At 45.2% G+C, this 22,217-nt stretch overlaps 1 protein-coding gene across 8 annotated transcripts in view; it reads left to right on the top strand.

The window, feature by feature from the left end:
* Nucleotides 1–22,217, top strand: part of ZNF250 (zinc finger protein 250) — a 50,949-nt gene that overhangs the window by 13,471 nt on the left and 15,261 nt on the right. For 4 of the 8 annotated variants that reach the window (XM_032760862.2, XM_032760860.2, XM_032760863.2 and 1 more), the window contains exons 5-6: nt 1,359–1,421; nt 5,401–11,593. In XM_032760862.2, the coding sequence (XP_032616753.1) occupies nt 1,359–1,421; nt 5,401–6,722 (1,385 nt within the window). In that variant the 3' untranslated portion in view covers nt 6,723–11,593. The other 4 variants (XM_058443778.1, XM_058443776.1, XM_058443777.1 and 1 more) reach the window with 2 other exon arrangements.

Genomic DNA, 22,217 nt, shown 5'->3' with positions numbered 1-22,217 from the left:
TTAAAAGATAACATTTATAATAGCATCAGGAATATAAAGTGTCCAAGAATTAATCTAACAAAAGATGTACAAGACCTTTAGATGGAGAAAATTATAAAAGGAAAGATGGTGCATAGGTCCAACCCTGAAGTTCATGTTTGTGGTTGCTTAAGGCAAAGAACCTCTGACTTCTGTAAGGTGACGTCTGAGTCTTAGGAAAACCTCAGTCAGCCTGTCCTGCCATAATGTGCCCCACTTGGGGAGAGTAGGGACAGTTTGGGCAACACCTCTCCGTTGGCTGATCAGCTTCAGCATTTCAGATGTGGTGGTTTTCCCCTTGAAAGCTCCTCCTTATTTCTAAAGTAGCTTTATGTGGATAGGGCACCAGGTATTACAGTCTATCTCTTACTGGCCTGCAAAATCAGATATCCTCAGAGGAACAAGGTACATGCCAGCCTTAGAGGAATTTAATTTTCTAGTGAGTATACAAGAAGACACATCATCATGTCTTGGAAATCTTGCATAGAACTTCTGCTTACTGACTGCAGCCGTAGGAGGCAAGAAAACACAGGAGGGCGTTTTGCCGCCACTGCCAAACCAGTCCTGGGCTCCCTTGTGTCCAGCTATGTACTCGCCTGATGGAGAGCTTAAACTCTTTGAGTGCCCTTTGAATTTGACACCACAGAGACTGTGAAATTCTCTGGGAGCATGGCTGGTTGGAGATGAGAAGTTTTTTCATGGAAGCACCTGGTCACCTCACCTCTAGCACAGGCCACAGAGGACAATGGGACTGAGTTTTAGATTACTGATGTGCGTAGAAGCAGAAGCCACCTGCCACAACCTGGATCACTGCCACTGGCATCAGAGCAAGTGAGGAGTAGAATATGCCTTTGTCTTGTCCTGGCAGTTCCTCAGGATGGATAAGTGTGTGCACCTGCCCAGCCCCGCCCCTGCTGTTTATAACTCAGTAAATTACATGTTGTAATAGCAACGAAAGGATTTTCCACTCTTTTTTTTTTTTTTTTTTTTGAGAGACAGAGTCTCGCCCTGTCCCCCAGGCTGGAGTGCAGTGGTGCGATCTCGGCTCACTGCAACCTCTTGTCTCCGAGGTTCAAGCAATTCTCCTGCCTCAGCTTCCCTAGTAGTGGAGACTACAGGCATGCACCACCACGTCCAGCTAATTTTTGTGTTTTTTAGTAGAGATGGGGTTTCACTGTATGTTGGCCAGACTGGTCTCAAACTTCTGACCTCAAGTGATCCACTCACCTTGGCCTCCCAAAGTGCTGGGATTACAGACGTGAGCCACCATGCCCGGCCAGGATTTTCCACTCTTGAAGGGAGTATTTTGTTGTCACTTCAACTCGCTGTTTTTTTTCCAGACAACCTCAAATATGACCACACTACAGCCTGTACACAACAAGACAGTTTATCTTGTCCATGGGGTAAGTGTATGCCTGATCTTTTTAATTCAGTACAATCTCTGAAGGTGTTAATACTAATGTTTTACAAGAATGTAGAGACTACTCAGGGTGCTATGAAGCGTGTTAAACAACTCACACAATTGCTACAAAACACCAGGGCGGGGCTTTTTGTGTTTTTAATTTTTAAAACATTTTTCCTTTTCTTGTGAGCCGTAGTAGGCCTAGAGAGATTACTGGGTTTTTATAATTAAACATTTATTTCAGTGAAATCATTTTGTTTCCTTTTGTTTGTTCTGTCATGCTTAAAACATACTTCCCTACTTTATACTTAACAACTGAAACCATTATTCTAAAAGCAAGTGACTCTTGGCTGAAGTCCAGCTTCTGCACAGTATGGATGCAAGGTACAGGCAAGTTTGGCCTTCACAGCAACTTGAGTCTGTCTCACAAACAGTCATATGATGCTTTCGTGCCATGGATGATTGAGCGAGTAATCTCTTATGCAGTTAGTTTAGTGTGTGTGTGTGTTTTCTTTTTTTCAGGCTGGAGTGCAGTGTAGAGACAGGGTCTTGCTATGTTGCCCAAGCTGGTCTCAAACTCCTGGGCTCAAGCAATCCTTCTGCCTCAGCCTCCCAACATGCTGGGATTACCAGCATGAGCCACTGTGCCTGGCCTATGTTTTTATTATTAAAGACATCTTGTCCATCTTGTTACCCTGGCATCAGGTCAGAAGCCGCCCATTCAGGAAACTTTTTTTTTTTTTTTTAGACAGGCTCTCACTCTGTTGCCCAGGCTGGAGTGCAGTGGCATAATCACGGCTCACCAGTCTCAACCTCCTGGGCTCAAGCAATCCTCCCACTACAGCTTCCCGCGAGTAGCTATAACCACAGGTGTACACCACCATGCCCAGCTAATTTTTGTAGAGACGGGGTTTCACCATGTTGCGCAAGCTGGTCTCGAACTCCTGGCCTCAAGTGATCCTCCCGCCTTGCCCTCCCAAAGTGCTGGGATTACAGACATGAGCCACCACACCTGGTGAAACTTCAGACAATAGAAATAATACTTTTCAGGGTAAATGAGTAACTATTTCTTTAGCCTATAGGCTTTTATTCCGTGAAGATGAGGCTTATACATTAAAAAAAATAGAAAGAACTAAAACTTCTAACAGTTTAAAAAACACATAGCCAGCCTAGGCAAGATACTGAGACCCCACACTACAAAATAAAATTAAAAATTAGCCAGACATGATGATGCATTCCTGTAATCCCAGCCACACGGAGGCTGAGACGGGAGGATTCCTTGAGCCCAGGAGGTTGAGGTTGCAGTAAGCCATGATCACACCACTGCACTCCAGCCTGGGTGATAGAGTGAGACCCTGTCTCAAAAAAAACCCACATAGAGTAACTTTCTAAAATGAGATATCTTAAAAATTGTATTAAACTGGGCCGGGGGCAGTGGCTCATGCCTGTAATCTCAGCACTTTGGGAGGCCGAGGCGGATGGACCACCTGAGGTCAGGAGTTTGAAACCAGGCTGGCCAACATGGTGAAACCCCATCTTTACTAAAAATACAAAAAATTATCTGGGCATGGTGGCACATGCCTATAATCCCAGCTACTTGGAGGCTGAGGCAGGAGAATCGCTTGAACCTGAGAGGCAGAGGTTGCAGTGAGCTGAGATCGTGCGATTGCACTCCAGCCTGGGCAACAAGAACGAAACTCTGTCTCAAAAAAATTGTATTAAACCGAAGACAGTGAATTTAAATTTTTTTCATTAAAAAAACTGTTAAATTCTCACTGTTTCAATTTGTCAATACACTTAATAAATAAATTCCTCTGAATAGAATAAAAAGACGCAGAAATACCCAAAAAGAAAAGTAGGCACAAATTTCTGTGTAGATTAGGAAAGCCAAAGGTCCAATAAATAAGAAAACTGCTCAGCCTCATTATTCATCAGTAAAGTGGAAATCAAAACCACTGTGACATGATGTTACACCTTCAGAATGGAAAAAATGGAAAGATCTGACAATATAACATGTGGGTGAGGATGTAGGGCAGCTAATAGGGATATAAATTCACATAGCCACTTTGGAAAAGTTTGGCATTATCCAATGAAATTGAAAACATGATCACATTCTGAGAGAATGGAGGTAAAAAACTGGAAAAAAAAATTGAAAACATGAATTCCTATGTTCACCACTTCCCACTCTTGCATATGTATACAGCAAGGACATTTGTGTGTAAGCACCAGGAAACATAGGAGAATCTTCACAGAAGCATGCTTCATGATTTAAAAACACATTCGAAAAGAATTCAGGACCGGGCGCCGTGGCTCATGCCTGTAATCCCAGCACTTTGGGAGGCCGAGGTGGGTAGATCACGAAGTCAGGAGTTTGAGGCCATCCTGGCCAACGTGGTGAAACCCTGTCTCTACTGAAGATACAAAAAAGTTAGCCAGCCACTGGGGAGGCTGAGGCAGGAGAATCACTTCAACCCGGGAGGCAGAGGTTGCAGTGAGCCAAGCTCGTGCCATTGCACTCCAGCCTGGGCGACAGGGTAAGACTTCGTCTCAAAAAAAAGAATTATGTTCATAAACAGAATAGACATAAATAAACTATGGTATTTTAACTTAATGGAATATACTGCAGTGAAAATGATTAACTGCTGTACAACAACATGATGGATCTCAAAAACATAATGCTGACAGGAAAACAAGTTCCAGAAGACTGTGCTCCATGAAATTATAGAAAGCTCAGAAACATGCATAACTAAATAAAATAAAATAATGTTGAGAGCCAGGCACAATGGCTCACGCCTGTAATCCCAGCACTTTGGGAGGCAAAGGCGGGAGGATCATATGAGCCCCAAGGAGCTTGAGGCTGCAGTGGGCTGTGATTGTAGCCACTGCACTCCAGCTTGGGTGACAGAGCGAGACTCCATCTAAAAAAATATCACTGTTGTCCTCAGCACCTCTTACCTCCCACCCACTCACACACAATCAGCCTGTAGAGCGCTCGACCTGCTCCCATAAGGGTCTGCACCCCTGCCTTTCCTGCCATTTGTGCTTCTGCTCCTGAAGGCCTCATCTGTAGCCTAAACTTGGCAGCAGATTCCCATCATGCCCCTCTGCACCTTCAGTCTTGTCCTTCCCTCCCCTCCTCCTGCCACTGCATTCTCCACATGAAATGATCTTCCACATGGCCAAGTACGGTGGTTCATGCCTGTAATCCCAGCACTTTGGGAGGCCGAGGTGGGTGAATCACTTGAAGTCAAGAGTTCAAGACCAGTCTGGCTGACACGATAAAACCCCATCTCTACTAAAAATACAAAAATTAGCCAGGCATGATGGTGTGCGTCTGTAATCCCAGTTACTCAGGAGGCTCAGACATGAGAATCGCTTGAACCCAGGAGGTGGGGGTTGCAGTGAACCAAGATTGCACCACTGCACTCCAGCCTGGATAACAGAGCAAGGCTCTTTCTCAAAAAAAAAAAAAAAAAGATTATTTTCTACAAAGAGGCGACAGCATCACCACCCCTACCTCATGTACAAGTCTGTTGGCCTCCAGATGGCACCCCCCGACTTGCTCACAATAGCTCACACCTCTCCCTGCCTGGCCAAGTGCTGCTGTTTGCCCCACAGGGCACCCACATTGTGTGGGCCTGCATTTCAGCTCTGTCCACATGAGGACCCCTGGGAGGGCAGGGCTCAGGCACCACTGGGCTGTTTCCCTGCTGTTCTGTGTACTCCACACAGGGGTGTGACCTCAAACTGGAGTTTACACCTTTCTCTTAAACCTCGCCTTGGCACATTCCTGTTTGGTAACATTATCTTCTGATTTCTAGTTGTTTGACACAGTTATGGTGGTTCTGTTCTTCTCTAGCTCACACCGACATGTGCATTGAGGGATTTTGCACCTTCATCAGCAAGGCCAGTTTCAGGGTTGCACTAGCTCTTCAGTTTTGAGTAGTGTTAACATTTTCATTTTGGATTTGTTCTTTCAGAATGTGAAACCAAGGGAGAGAGTCAAAATACAGACTTGAGTCCGAAGCCATTAATTTCAGAGCAAACAGTGATTCTGGGGAAAACACCCTTGGGGAGGATTGATCAAGAAAATAATGAAACAAAGCGAAGCTTCTGTCTGAGTCCAAACTCTGTTGACCACCATGAAGTTCAGGTCTTAAGCCAAAGCATGCCACTCACTCCGCACCAGGCAGTGCCTAGTGGAGAGAGGCCCTACATGTGTGTTGAGTGTGGGAAGTGCTTTGGCCGGAGTTCCCACCTCCTTCAGCATCAGCGTATCCACACGGGAGAGAAGCCCTATGTGTGCAGTGTATGTGGGAAGGCCTTCAGCCAGAGCTCAGTCCTTAGTAAACACAGGAGAATTCACACAGGTGAGAAGCCCTATGAGTGTAATGAGTGTGGAAAAGCCTTTAGAGTGAGCTCAGATCTTGCTCAGCATCACAAGATACATACAGGAGAGAAGCCTCACGAATGTCTTGAGTGTCGGAAAGCCTTCACTCAACTCTCACATCTCATTCAGCACCAGCGGATCCACACGGGAGAAAGGCCGTATGTGTGTCCGTTGTGTGGGAAAGCCTTCAACCATAGCACTGTTCTGCGGAGCCACCAGAGGGTACACACCGGGGAGAAGCCTCACAGGTGCAATGAGTGTGGGAAAACCTTCAGTGTGAAGAGGACACTGCTGCAGCACCAGAGGATCCACACCGGGGAGAAGCCCTACACGTGCAGCGAGTGTGGGAAGGCCTTCAGCGACCGCTCAGTCCTCATTCAGCACCACAACGTGCACACCGGGGAGAAGCCCTATGAGTGCAGTGAGTGTGGGAAGACTTTCAGCCACCGCTCCACACTGATGAATCACGAGCGGATCCACACCGAGGAAAAGCCCTATGCATGCTACGAATGTGGGAAGGCCTTCGTTCAGCACTCACACCTGATCCAGCACCAGAGAGTCCACACTGGGGAGAAGCCCTATGTGTGTGGTGAATGTGGGCACGCCTTCAGTGCACGCCGGTCTTTGATCCAGCATGAGAGAATCCACACAGGTGAAAAGCCCTTCCAGTGCACAGAATGTGGCAAAGCCTTCAGCCTGAAAGCAACTCTGATTGTGCACCTGAGGACCCACACGGGCGAGAAGCCCTATGAGTGCAATAGCTGTGGGAAGGCCTTCAGCCAGTACTCAGTGCTCATCCAGCACCAGCGGATCCACACAGGTGAGAAGCCCTACGAGTGTGGGGAGTGTGGGCGTGCCTTCAACCAGCATGGCCACCTAATCCAGCACCAGAAAGTGCACAGAAAGTTGTGACCCATGGCTGACATAAGAATCCATTCTCACAGAAACTGCATGTGGAACCACAAGCAGCCTTCAGCCCAAGAGAAGTCTCTGTTAACTCTATAGGAAGCCTTTCTTTGGCGATTCAGTGTCACAAAATAACTCCAGAAAGAAGCACTTAGCATGCTGTTTCTGTGGAAAAACTTCAGAGACTACCTGTTTTATTTTCCTCAACATCTTGAAGTTATATTGGAGAGTAATCATACAATTGTAGAGAATTTTGGTAAAAACAGCCATAATTCTTTCTTTGACATTAGTTTATTTGAACTAAGGGAATTTAAGGCATAAGAATGATTATCCCAATAAAATCTTACATTCCAAATAAAGTTCTTTTTCTAAGAACATTACATGCCCTTCCTAAATATCAATTAACCATACTAATTATTGCACTTAAAATTTGAAAGTTGGACTATTTTCAGTATTCTCTTAAAACACTATTGTATGGATAAAGTGATATAAAAAGATATTTTCATCAAGTATCATGTAAAATGGATGGAAATCCTAAGTGTGGAAACACCTGTTTTGTATGAAACAAGGAAAAAGTCTAAAGATATATTAGTGAGAAATTACATAAATTTAAAAAACTTGTGTGTGTGTGTGTGTGTGTGGAGACAGTCTTGCTCTGTTGCCCAAGCTGGAGTGCAGTGGCATGATCTTGGCTCACTGCAGTCTCCGCCTACCCCCCCAGGTTCAAGCTTTTCTTGTGCCTCAGCCTCCCAAATAACTAGGATTGTAGATATGCGCCACCACACCTGGCTAGTTTTTGTATTTTTAGTAGAGACGGAGTTTCACTGTGTTGGCCAGGCTGGTCTCGAACTCCTGGCCTCAAGTGATCCTCCCACCTTGGCTTCCGAAAGTATTGGGATTACAGGCGTGAGGCAACACGCCTGGCCTAGAAAACACTTTATCTGGAGCTTTTAACTTTATTCAAGATCAGAAAGGATATCCTAACTTTTTAGTAAAAATTCAACTCAAAACTGGGTGTTTTCCTCAAAACCTGCCCTTATGACCTGCAGATCCTGTGCCCCAGAAACCATGGGATGTCTCAATTCCTATGCAGGCAAAGGAGGGGAGCTTCACACTCAGCAGACCTCATAGCTGTTACACCAAGTGGGTACCTCTTTACATCTATGGTATTTCCCCCCAAAAAATGCTGAAAATACTGTTCTTTGGTAGATATATTTAAAACATACATTTCTCAAATTCAGAAAGCTCTTTTTTACTATCTCTAATATTTCTATTCCTATATTTGAAGGATTTTTTTTTTCATTTTTTTACTCCTGGTTCAAGAGTCTAGTATCCATTGCCATATTACTATGATGAAGATGAATCTAGTTTATTCATAATTAAAATTTTGTATTCAGAATTATTTGTTCTGTTTTAAGGATACTTTTTTTTTTTTTTTTTTGAGACAAAGTCTTGCTCTTGTTCCCCAGGCTGGAGTGCAATGGCACAATCTTGGCTCACTGCAACCTCCGCCTCCCAGGTTCAAGCGATTCTCCTGCCTCCGCCTCCCGAGTAGCTGGAATTACAGGCACCTGCTACCAAGCCTGACTAATTTTCGTATTTTTAGTAAAGATGAGGTTTCACCATGTTGGCCAGGCTGGTCTCGAACTCCTGACCTCAGGTGATCCGCCCGCCTCGGCCTCCCAAAGTGCTGGGATTACAGGCATGCACCACTGCACCCAGCCAAGGACACAGTTCTCGAAACCGAATCAGAACCATTTCTAGTAGCAGCCACCTGCAAACGAAACAAATGTATGAGATTCAAGCCACTTGAAATTCTCAACATGTTAAGTGCCTGAGATAGAGAAGGGCTGTCTTCACCCCAGGCCCCCGCCCCCAACATCTGTCAGCTTGGTGGGGAGGAAATAGGCACTAGGATATTGATCCTTTTTTGTTTGTTTGTTTTAAAGACGTTCTTACTCTGTCACCAGGTTGGAGTGCAGTGGTGCCATCATGGCTCACCACTGCCTCAAACTCCTGGGCTGAAGCAGTCCTCCCACCTCACCTTCCCAAAAGGTTAGGATTACAGGCATGATCTGCTGTGCCCATCCAGGCATTGACCCTTAAGTCCACAGCAAAACACCACGATGTAGACAAGAGCTTGTTCCCCCTTCTATGTACAGACACTGACAACAGTGAGGTATTAACTCCAGAGAGGAACTGGTAACTGATTTGTTAACTTGAGAAAGGAGCTGACATCACTGGTGTTTTACTTCAGAGCAACTGAAACCACTGAAGTGAAATTCCAGAGGAACTAATACTGAGGTGTTACTTCAGAGGGACTGAGATCACTGAAGTGAAACCTCAGATAGCTCAGATAACCGAGGTGTTAACTTTAGAGGTGTTGCCATTCTGTGAGGTGTTGTTTCGGATAGATGAAATAACTAAGGTGTTACTTCAGAGAGGACAAGAGCTTAACTGTTTCTTTGGAGAAGAGCTGAGATCACTGAGGTGTCACTTCAGAAAGAAAGTGAGACAATTTGTGTTACTTCAGAGGATCTGAGTACACTGAGGTGTTTCATCAGAGAGGAGGTGAGATCACTGGGTGTGACTTCTGAAAGGAACTGACATCACTAATGGGTACTGCAGAGTAGCTCTGACCACTGAGGTTTACTTCAGAGGAGCTGAAATAACGGAAATGGGATCACTAAGATATTACTTTAGAGATTAGATCATTGAGGTAATTCTTCAGAGAAGCTGAGATCACAGAGGTGTTTCTTCAGAGAAGCTGAAATCACTAAAGTGAAACTCTAGAAGAATGGAGGTCACTGAGTGCTATTTCATAAAGGAAGTGAAATCACTATATTTTACCATCCGTAAGAGATGTACATGCTGGAAAGAGATGAGAATGCTGAGATGTTACTTAGGAGCTGAGATCACTGAGGTTCTGCTTCAGAGAAAAGCTGATACCAATGAGATGTTACTTAAGGGAGGAGCTGAGGTTACTGAGGTATTATTCAGGACGAAGATGTTATCCCTCAGGTGTTAGAAGCTGAGATCACAGAGATGTTACTTAAGAGAGGCTGAGACTGCTGATGTGATTCTTCAGAAAGGAAATGAGATCACTAAGCTGTTAACTTTAGAAAGGAGATGAAATAACTGAGTTGTTCACTGGAGTTGAGATCACACAGGTGTTAACTTCAGAGGTGGCTGAAATCACTAAGGTGATTCTTCAGAGAAAGATTGAGATCACTAGGGGTGATGCTTTAGAAAGAGGTTACTTTAGGGAAAAGCTATGATCACTGAGAAGTTACTTCAGAATGGAGCTGAGATCACTGAGGTAACAATCGAAAGAGGAACTGTGATTACTGAGGTGTTACTGCAAAGCCAAGAGATCACTCAGGTACCTAGATGAGATCACTGAGATGAAAGTCCAGAAACCTGAGATCACCTCAATATTAATTGAGAGAAAATGAGAACACTGTGGTGCTATCTTAAATCTTCTATGAAGGGAAGCTGCCAACCCGTGTTAGCTGAATCCACAGCTGGCATGTGACTCAGTGGCAGCTGCTCAGTGCCCACTACTATTCAGGCCCCAATTTCTAATCATTAAAGACAAAGTCATATTCCAATTAAGATGAGAATAATTAAATTCAATATACAGGAACATTTGTTTAGAAAGACTGTGTATCACAGGACAACGTAAGTTACACAGTACAAGTTATTCTGGATTCCAATAACCTAGGGTTTTCAGGGAAATCCTTCCAAAAAGTATAGTTTTTTTTCCTGCCGTCTTAAAATGAGCTTAATATCATTCTGCCTGTTCTTGCTATGTCAGGCTGCCATTGATCCACTGGTGAGAATGCAGGCTCAGGTGTCCATGGGGCCAGGAAGTGGGCTTCAGTGCCCTGCTTTCTGAGGAGGATTCCCAGGCTACATATTCTTGCCACTCACCTCCTCCTCTCCAAGGAGAAAGAGGTGGCACATGACCTACTGGAACATGTGGACTGTCTACCTTTTTGGGATATAACATCAAAGGCCAGGGCCCTGAACTTACATGCTGATAACAGTCTTCTCAACCATTATCTTCTGCCTGATTTGTCAGCAGCATTCCACCTTTATTTTGGATTTGTTTTATTCAGAAGTCTGTATATTTTAGGTATTTAAATACTTCTCTTTGGCTGGGTGCAGTGGCTCACCTGTAATCCCAGCACTTTGGGAGGCTGAGATGGGTGGATCGCTTGAGCCCAGGACCTTGAGACCAGCGAAACCAACATGGCGAAAACCCCTCTCTACAAAAAAAAAAAAAAAAAATTAGCTGGGTGTGGTGGCTTGCGCCTGTAGTCCCAGATACGCAGGAGGCTAAGGTGGGAGGATTGATTGGGAGTTCAAGACTGGTGTGCTGTGATCATACTCTAGCCTGGACAACAGAGAGAGACCTTGTCACAAAAAATACATATATATTTCTTTTAAAATTTTTTCTCCTAACAGGTACTAAGAATTTGAAACTTGGTTCTCTTCAAATTTTCTATTATTTTGGAAAACATTTTAGTCTGCCTGGAAATTATTTCTGTGTGTAATCTGACGCTTTCCAATAAAAAAGTAATGACTGGAACAAGTATTTGCAGTGAAGAAAGATCAGTAACTTTGGCATAAAAATCTCCTACAAATCAGTGACCATAGGACATGAACAGACCACTCCAAATAAGAGAATATACAACCATGGAAGCTTGGAAAAGGCGCAAGTCTACCAATCCCAAAACAAATAACAACATGCTACCCACTAATCAGTTAGTAAAGATTATCCTGTAATGACCAGATATGAGGAGATGTGTGCTTTCATGCATTGTTGATGATGTTATCAATTAATACAATCCTTTTTCCCTGGAATTTCTCTGGGCCATAAAGTGGCTTCTGCTGTGGCTATCCCATGTCCGGTGTGAGGAGACAATGGTATGACTCATCCCTTTGTGTCCAGAATTGGTGGGTTCTTGGTCTCACTGACTTCAAGAATGAAGCCACGGACCCTTGCGGTGAGTGTTACAGTTCTTAAAGGCAGCATGTCTGGAGTTTGTTCTGATGTTCGGATGTGTTCAGAGTTTCTTCCTTCTGGTGGGTTCATGGTCTCACTGGCTCAGGAGTGAAGCTGCAGACCTTCGCAGTCAGTGTTACAGCTCTTAAGGCAGCACACCTGGAGTTGTTCGTTCCTCCCAGTGGGTTCGTGGTCTCGATGGCATCAGGAGTAAAGCTGCAGACCTTCGTGTTGAGTGTCACAGCTCATAAAGGCAGTGTGGACCCAAAGAGTGAGGAGTAGCTAGATTTACTGCAAAGAGCGAAAGAACAAAGCTTCCACGGTGTGGAAGGGGACCCGAGCGGGTTGCCACTGCTGGCTCAGGCAGCCTGCTTTTATTCTCTTATCTGGCCCCACCAATATCCTGCTGATTGGTCCATTTTACAGAGAGCCGATTGGTCTCTTTTACAGAGAGCTGATTGGTCCGTTTTGACAGGGTGCTGATTGGTGCGTTTACAATCCCTGAGTTAGACACAAAAGTTCTCCATGTCCCCACTAGATTAGCTAGATACAGAGTGTCATTTGGTGTATTTACAAACCCTGAGCTAGACACAGAGTGCTGATTGGTGCATTTACAAACCTTGAGCTAGATACAGAGTGCTGATTGGCGTATTTACAATCCTTTAGCTAGACATAAAGGTTCTCCAAGTCCCCACTAGAGTAACTAGATACAAAGTGCCGATTGGTGCATTCACAAACCCTGAGCTAGACACAGGGTGCTGACAGGTGTGTTTGCAAACTTTGAGCTAGATACAGAGTGCTGATTGGTGTATTTACAATCCCTTAGCTAGACATAAAGATTCTCCAAGTCCCCACCAGATTAACTAGATACAGAGTGACGATTGGTGCATTCACAAACCCTGAGCTAGACACAGAGTGCTGATTGGTGTGTTTACAATCCCTTAGCTAGACATAAAGGTTCTCCAAGTCCCCACTAGACTCAGGAGCCCAGCTGGCTTCACCCAGTGGATCCTGCACCAGGGCCACAGGTGGATCTGCCTGCCAGTCCCACACCATGTGCCCACACTCCTCAGCCCTTGGGTGGTCGATGGGACTGGGCACCGTGGAGCAGGGAGCGGTGCTTGTCAGGGAGGCTTGGGCCACACAGGAGCTCTTGGCGGGCGGGGGGAGGCTCAGGCATGGCAGGCTGCAGGTCCCGAGCCCTGCCCCACGGGGAGGCAGCTAAGGCCCAGTGAGAAGTCGAGCACAGCAGCTGCTGGCCTAGGTGCTAAGGCCCTCACTGCCCAGGGCTTCCAGGTTGGCTGGCCGCTCCGAGTGCAGGGCCTGCTGAGCCCACGCCCACCCGGAACTCGTGCTGGCCTGCAAGCACCGTGCACAGCCCCGGTTCCCACCTGCGCCTCTCCCTCCACACCTCCCTGCAAGCTGAGGGAGCCGACTCCGGCCCTGGCCAGCCCAGAAAGGGGCTCCCAGGGTGCAGCGGTGGGCTGAAGGGCTCCTCAAGCACAGCCAGAGTGGGCGCCAAGGCTGAGGAGGCACCGAGAGCAAGTGAGGGCTGCGAGGGCTGCCAGCACGCTGTCACCTCTCACCTTCTCTGGAGGAAGATGTCAGCACACTGGGCTTGGCATGTGCCAGGCAGCCCTCAAGCATCCCTGAGAGAGAGGGGGCATTCCCAGAAAACAGGCTGGGAAATCTCTGGCCAACGGCCACTCAGTGTACAGAGGGGCTGGTGATGGAGGCTGGGAGTTTCTTGTTTAGGAGTTGGACTTGCCCTGGAGTGGGGGAAACTTTTGGGTGGTAGTAGTGTGTATTAAGGTTCTCTAGAGGCACAGAACTAATAGCTATATATATATATATATGGAAGAACTTGGAAGTCCGACGTTCCAGGGCAGGAAGCGTCCAGCATGGAAGAAAGATGTAGGCTGGGAGGCTAGGCCAGTCTCCTTTTCACGTTTTTCTGCCTGCTTTATATTCACTGGCAGCTGATTAGATGGTGCCCACCAGATTAAGGGTGGGTCTGCTTTCCCCAGCCCACTGACTCGAATGTTGATATCCTTTGGCAACACCCTCACAGACACACCCAGGATTAATACTTTGCATTCATCAATCCAATCAAGCTGACACTCAGTATTAACCATCACAAGTCCACCCCTTGTCAACTTGAACCCATACACATCTCCTGAGATCATACATAATCTTCAAATAAAGACACTATTAAGGTCATAATTATGCCTAACATAATGCAACTATCTTTTGTACAACTGGAAACAAACCAATCCCCAACCCAAATACTATTACATAAAGTTAACAATACTTAAATGCTGATATGAAGTCAATAAATCTTATGTCACATGATAAAGGAAAATGAAACAAAATGAAAATATTCTTAGTACAAGTGTATACATGCACAAACTTTTTTTTTTTTCTGAGACGTAGTCTCGCTCAGTTGCCTAGGCTGGAGTGCAGTGGCGCGATCTCAGATCACTGCAAGCTCCGCCTCCCAGGTTGACGCCTTTCTCCTGCCTCAGCCTCCCAAGTAGCTGGGACTACAGGTGCCCGCCACCATTCCCAGCTAATTTTTTGTATTTTTAGTAGAGACGGGATTTCACCGTGTTAGCCAGGATGGTCTCGATCTCCTGACCTTGTGATCCGTCCATCTCGGCCTCCCAAAATGCTGGGATTACAGGCATGAGCCACCGTGCCTGGCCAACACAAACATGTTTTTAACAAAAAAGGAAAAATACTCATGACAATTACAGTCCCCATCTCTGCAGCTGATCACATGGTCGTAGCTGGTATTGATGACTACCTTCTTCTACTACCAATTCTGTATTCTCTTTGCCTTTAGCAAGCACCTCAGCAGGTAATGGTTTTTTTCCTGGTGGAGTGACCCAAACCTTCATTCCTGAAGGGTCTGGGCCATTTGTAGTCCTGCCTGGAATGGGCTGTTATAGATTCCCATTGACTTTAATCACAGGGCATGGTAATACTAAGAGATGCCCTAATGGATCGCCTGTATTCCATGCATACCCTTCCGTACCTCCATTGTGGAGTAGTAGACTCATTTCATCTTGATGGTCCGGGTCAGTCACCCCAGCCAACACTGTAACTCCCTTCTTAGCTTGTTGACTTAAAGGTAGGAGAGCCCAAATTGTTCAGGTGGCAATCTTAACTTCCAGTTTAATGGGATTGTTGTTGTGTCTCCTGGTGGCAACATTCCTCCCTCTGGAACTAAGACCTCTAGGCCAGCAGAACGTAATGTCATGAGAACACAAAGCAAAAATTTTGCTAGTGGATCAGTAGGGGTGATGGTGAGTGGTGCCACTTCCACTTCCACCCCTTGGTTCCTGGACCCGTGAATCCTGGCTGTGGGAGAAGCAGTACCATATATTGGATGCTGATTCTGAGCATACACGGCCTTCTGGAGAACTTTGCCCCAGCCTTGCAAAGTAGTGTCACCTAGTTGGCATTGTAATTGTGACTTCAAAAGGCCATTCCACTGTTCTAGCAATCCACCTGCTTCAGGGTGATGGCGAACATGCTAAAACCAGTGAATTCCATGAGCATGAGCCCACTACTACACTTCTTTAGCCATAAAGTGAGTGCCTTGGTGAGAGGCAATGCTGTGTGGAATACCATGACGGTGGATGATAAGGCATTCCATAGGTCCACAGATGGTAGTCTCGGCAGAAGCATTGCCTGCAGGATAGGCTAACCCATATCCAGAGTAAATGTCTATTCCAGTGAGGACAAACATCTGCCCTTTCCATGATGGAAGAGGTCTAGTATAATCAACCTACCACCAGGTAGGTGACTGATCACCCCGAGGAATGGTGCCATATTGAGAGCTCAGTGTTGGTCTCCGTTGCTGGCAAATTGGGCACTCAGCAGTGGCTGTAGCCAGATCAGCTTTGGTGAGTGGAAGTCCATGTTGCTGAACCCATGAGTAACCTCCATCCCTGCCACAATGGCCACTTTGTTCATGGGCCCATTGGGCAATGACAGGGGTGGCGAGGGAAAGAGCCTGAGTGCTGTCCACAGAATGGGTCATCCTATCCACTTGATTATTAAAATCCTCCTCTGCTGAGGTCACCCATTGGTGAGCAGCACTCACATGAGATACAAATATTTTCACAGTGTTTGACCACTCAGAGAGGTCCACCCACATACCTCTGCCCCAAATTTGTTTGTCACCAATTTTCCAATCATGCTTCTTCCAAGTCCCTGACCATCCAGCCAAACAATTGGCTACAGCCCATGAATCAGTATATAATCACACATCTGGCCATTTCTCCTTCCACAGAAAGTGCACAACCAGGTGCACTGCTCGAAGTTCTGCCCACTGGGAAGATCTCCCTTCACCGCTGTCTTTCAAGGATGTCTTAGAAAGAGGCTGTAGTGCTGCAGCTGTCCACTTTCAGGTGGTGCCTGCATATCGTGCAGAACCATCTGTGAACCAGGCCCTAGTTTTCTCTTCCTCTGTCAACTGATCATAGAGAACTCCCCACGAGGCCATCAGTGCAGGCTGCAGGAGAGAAGGCAGGGTGGCAGGAGGGGAGACCATGGGCATTTGGGCCACTTCCTCATGTAAGTTTCTTGTGCCTTCAGGGCCCACTCAAGCCCGATCATGTATATACCACTTCCATTTGATGATGGAATGCTGCTATGCATGACCCACTTTATGGCTAGATGGGTCAGAAAGCACCCAGTTCATGATAGTTCAGGTAGCATGGTGACTTGAAACATTCAGTTTCCACCAAAGCCCAGTAACAGGCCAAGAGCTGTCTCTCAAAAGGAGAGTAGCTATCTGCAGAAGATGGCAGGGCCTTGCTCCAAAATCCTAGAGGCCTCCACTGTGATTCACCTATGGGGGCATGCCAAAGGCTCCAAACAGCATCTCTATCTGCCACTGACGTCTCAAGCACCATTAGATCTGCTGGGTCATGTGGTCCAAGTGGCAGAGCAGAGTGCGCACAGCAGCCTGGATTTGTTGCAGAGCCTTCTCCTGTTCTGGATCCCATTCAAAACTGGCAGCCTTTTGGGTTACTCGATAAGTAGCCTGGGGTAACACATCCAAATGAGGAATGTGTTGCCTCCAAAACCCAAATAACCCCACTAGGCATTATGCTTCTTTCTTGGTTGTAGGAGGGGCCAAATGCAGCAACTTATCCTTCCCCTTAGAAGGAATATTTCAACAGGCCCAACACCACTAGACCTTTAGAAATTTTATTGAGGTAGAAGTTCCCTGAATTTTAGTTGGATTTATTTTGCATCCTCTGGCATCCAAGTGTCTCACAAGTAAGTCCAGTGTGTTTGCTACTTCTTGCTTACTGGATCCAGTCAGCATAATGTCATCAATATAATGGACCAGTGTGATATATTATAGAAGCAAAAAGCGATCAAGCTGTCTCTGAATAAGATTATGATGCAAAGCTGGAGAGTCGATATACCCCTGAGGCAAGACAGTAAAGGTATATTTCTGGCCTGGCCAGCTGAAGACAAATTGCTTCTGATGGGCCTTATGGACAGGAATGGAGAAAAAGGCATTTGCCAAGTCAATGGTTGCATACCAGGTACCAGGATGCTGAGACCAGCTCAGTCGGGGAGACCCTAACCCAGCAGCGCTGGAGGAATTAAAGACACTCACACAGAAATATAGAAGTGTAAAGTGGGAAATCAGGGGTCTCACAGCCTTCAGAGCTGAAAGCCCCAAACAGAGGTTTACCCACATATTTATTAACAGCAAGCCAGTCATTAGCATTGTTTCTATAGATATTAGATTAACTAAAAGTATCCCTTATGGGAAATGAAGGGATGGGCCAAAATAAAGGGATGGGTTGGGCTAGTTATCTGCAGCAGGAGCATGTACTTAAAGCATGCTATTGTTTGTGGTTTAAGAATGCCTTTAAGCGGTTTTCTGCCCTGGGTGGGCCAAGTGTTCCTTGCCCTCATTCCAGTAAACCCACAACCTTCCAGCATGGGCGTTATGGCCATCATGAACATGTCACAGTGCTGCAGAGACTTTGTTTATGGCCAGTTTGGGGGCCAGTTTATGGCCAGATTTTGGAGGGGGCCTGTTCCCAACATGTCCCCCTTCTTTGATTTGCAAATCGATAAAAGCAAAGGCAGCTTTGTCACAGTGAGCTACTTCTCGCAGGAGTCAGGATCCACATCTGCAGACTATACAAAGACAAACAACACAGATTAAAAGCACAATCATCATTGAAATCACAGAGCTTCCAAGTGTTTTTATCCATTTTAATGGGTTACCAGTTGCTAATCTGTCTGCAGCTCCTTTAAGCACTCCAGTTCTTGGCATTAAGCTCAGGTGTGCCTGGGATGCTTTAAATATTTGTTCTTTTAATTTTGCAATATCCAAAGACAAGTTTGTAGAGTGTCTTTCTAGATGCTTTTTTATTCTTTCCCAAATTTTGATCTTATTAAGAACTATTAATAGTTTCCACAAATCCTTGTATTTAGCTTCTACAGCAGGCCATGTCATTTGAGGTTGAGGTGCCACTATACTGCCATGGTTCCAGATAATAGGAACTCTTGCCATACTTCTAATCATTTCTACCATCTGACCATTTTGTTTAGATCAGCTGAACATAGTGTGACCGTGGCACACAGACTGAGAGGTGCAATTCAAGCTAAACATCCCCTTAGGGGACCAATCAATAATGATTCCATAGGAATTGCTGTGCAGCATCTCTGCCTGTTCTGCAATGCAGTCTTCCTAAACAAGTACGTTCATTATTTCTGGCCAGGTTCTATTTTGTTTACGAATAGGTTTTTAGGGGCGATATGCCTCAATTATAGGAGCAGATTTATAATGTAAATACTGAGATCAGAAAGCATGTGTAACTGCATCATAGAGTGATTACTTCCAGGCATTATTGCCAGCGAAGATTGATAAATATGCCCGATAAGTATAATTATTCTCTGTGTCAGCCCTTGTTGAAGGAATACTCACGGCAATCATCACTATCATAGCTACCATTAAATTACTCATTGTGACTGGCTGTCCTGCTTTCCTCAGGTTTTCTTCTGCCATCTGTGACAGCTTCTTCATCTGTCCCCAGGTGGGTGGCTGTGTTCGGCGGGTGTTGCTCGTGATAGTTGGGGTCCTCCTCAGCATCGGTCTCGACATGGCTGCAACCGGGGGGTCCTCGGGATCCTCCCAGAATCTCTTCCTCAGCATCTGGCTCATGATAAGGTTTCAGGTGTCTTGATGGTATCCAAATCGGCTGTTGATTTTGGCCCGGAGAAACACAAACGTAACCTCTACCCCAAGTTATTATTTTACCTATTTCCCAACTTTTTGTTATCAGGTCTCTCCACCAAACCAATTGTTCTGCATCTGTCTTTGCAGCTGGTTTCTGTAGATGCTGTTCAGCTGCTGATAACATCTGGCCTTTGGGCAGGCTCAAAACATTTAAAGTTAATAATGCTAGATTCAATTGTGTATGGGCTGTCCCATAATCCCTATTTCTCCCCCTTTTTTGTTTTTGTCATCAGTTGTTTATCTGTATGAAAATGATAACTGAGCATTTTTAATTAACTGCGTGGAATGAACCACATATGAAGAATCAGAAATCACATTAATAAGCATATTAAAAGCAGTCAATACCTCAATTACAGCTACAAGCTCCACTTTTTGAGCTGAAGTGTGGAGTGACTGGAAAACTTTACTTTTCGAGCCAGAATAGGAAGCTTTACCATTACTAGACCCATCTGTAAAACAATGAAAATGCTTAGCAGGCTGCAGGTTGTTTACTGCAGGAATTGTAAATGCAAACCGTTCACAGTCTTGCTCAGCTAAAGGGATAGTAAAGAAACAGTCTTTTAAATCTATGACTATTAAAGGCCAATGTTTTTGGAATTATAGCAGGAGAAGGCAACCCTGGCTGTGGTGGTCCCATAGGTTGTATAACTGAACTGATGACTCTTAAGTTAGTTAACATTCTCCTTTTACCTGATTTTTTCTTAATTACGAAAACCGGAGAATTCCAAGGGGAAAATGTTGGTGCTGTGTGCCCATTTTCTAATTGTTCAGTAACTAATTTCTCTAAAGCCTCCAGTTTCTCTTTGCTTAGCAACCATTGTTCTATCCAAATTGGCTTATCTGTTAACCCTTTTAAAGGTATAGGTTCTGGAGGCTTAACAATGGCCACCATCAAAAATGATATCCTAATCTTTGGCGGAAACTTTGCCTTTCCATTTGAAGCGCTTCTTTCAAATCTTGTAATTTTTTTTCTAGTCCCATACCAGAGACATACCCTATTTTATGCATCATATGTTGACTTTGAGGGCCATATAATTGTTCTGGAATTAGAACTTATGCTCCCCATTGTTGTAATAAATCTCTCCCCCATAAATGTATAGGTACAGAAGTTATAATTGGTTGAATAGTCCCAGGTTGTCCATCAGGCCCTTCACAATGCAAAATACAACTACTTTGATATACTTCAGGGGCTTTACCAACTCCAACTATGTCAAATCGGGCAGGTTGAATTGGCCACGTGAACGGCCACTGCTGTAGAGAAATGATTGAAATGTCCACTCCTGTATCTACCAAACCTTTAAATTTCTTTCCCTGAATAGTTATTTCACAGGTAGGACGTTTATCAGTAACTTGATTTACCCAATAAGCTGCTTTGCCTTGTTTATTTGTGCTTCTAAATCCTCCTGTTCATTTAATTTCACATTTTCCCATTCCCACATATGGCACAATGAGGAACTGTGCTATGCGCTCTCCTGGCTCTGCTTTCCAGGGAACAGAAGTAGATATAACAATTTGAATTTCCCCATTGTAATCTGAATCAATGACTCCTGTATGTATTTGTACCCCTTTTAAATTTAAGCTAGACCTGCCTAGAAGTAATCCTATCATCCCTGCTGGCAAGGGTCCACAGACTCCTGTTGGGACCTTTTGTGGGGGTTCCCCACGCAGAAGGCTCACAGCTTTTGTGCAGCATAAATCTACTGTGGCACTACTGGCTGTGGTGGAGGACAGACATTGTACAGGGGTGAGGGAATGGCCTGAGCTGCAAATGCTCTGGTTTAGAATGGGGCTCGGGACGGGCCCCTCGTGGCGTTTCCCGAAATTGGGTTCCCATCTTTATCAAACTTAGAGTGACACTGACTAGCCCAGTGTTTTCCTTTTTTACATTTTGGCCATATTTTGGGCTCAGCAGTTTTCTTTTTTCCCCTATCTGGTGGCCTGACTCGCTGATTTTTTCTACATTCTTTTTTAGTATGACCATGCTTCCCACAGTTAAAACAAGCTCCAGGAAATGGAGTATTTCCTTTATCCACTCTTAGTCCTGCCATTGCCTGTGCTAGCAGAGTAGCCTTATGCAGATTACCTCCAATACCATCACAGGCCTTGGTATAATCAACTAAATGTGCTTTCCCTCTGATAGGTCGCAGAGCTGCCTGGCAATTGGGATTAGCATTGTCAAAAGCTAATAACTGCAACACTATATCCTGAGCAGTTGAATCTGCAATTGCCTTTTTAAGAGACTCCCGTAACAGAGCTATAAAATCCATGTAGGGTTTTTTTGGTCCCTGTTTTGTAGCACTAAAGGAAGGGTATTTTTCTCCACCTGAAGTGATTTTTCCCAAGCTCTAATGCACAATCCTCTAAGCTGTTCTACGGCATCATCCTGCATGACCACTTGTGCATCTAAACCAGCCCAGCCGCCAACCCCCAAAAGTCAGTCTGCAGTTATATTAATTTGGGCCTGGGCATTGTGAGCAGCCTGAATGGAAGCTTCATCTGCCCACCAAGTTTTAAATTGTAAGAACTGAGCAGGAGTTAGACAAGCTTGAGTAAGAGCATCCCAGTCAGTAGGAATCATCCAACTGGAAACAGCAACATTCTTTAACAGTCCCATTACAAAAGGAGAACCTGGTCCATACTGATTTATAGCTTGTTTAAATTCTTTGAGTAATTTAAAAGGAAAAGGCTCCAATGTAGCTATAATATTTCCCTGTTGATCCGGGGCATGTATTCTAACAGGGAATTGCCAAGCCTCTAAATCACCCTCTCGTCTAGCTTGCTGAATTCCTGCCTGAATAGAACTAAGAGCAGTCGCTCGAGGCGTTGCTCAAACAGTCACTGGGGCAACTAGTTTTCACCCAATGTCCTCTGGAAAAGAAAAATCTGGAGGGTCTTTTTCTTCAAAATAAGGAGGGGGTGCAGAAGGGTAGGGATGAACCTCTCCCTCCTTTGCCGCTTGAGCTTTATTTAGCTGGCAAATAAACCTGCTCTGTAACCTCTTCTGTTACTTCGTTTTACTCTCCTTCCTCCTCATCATCAGTGTGAAAAAGTTCCAAGGGAGAACGCACCAGACCCCACATTTGTCCCATCTCACCACAGGGATGGCTTTAAGAGTACTTGGGTGTCCTCCAGCTTAGTTCCACGTTCTCCATCGCTCCAGTGACCCTTCAACCTGGATTCGAGCCCCCACGATGGACGCCACTTGCCG

The sequence above is a fragment of the Hylobates moloch genome, unplaced genomic scaffold, assembly GCF_009828535.3.
Source record: "Hylobates moloch isolate HMO894 unplaced genomic scaffold, HMol_V3 SCAFFOLD_9, whole genome shotgun sequence".
Classification (NCBI taxonomy): domain Eukaryota; kingdom Metazoa; phylum Chordata; class Mammalia; order Primates; family Hylobatidae; genus Hylobates; species Hylobates moloch.
Note: the sequence above shows the minus strand (reverse complement) of the source record. Positions and strands in the feature narration are given on the sequence as shown.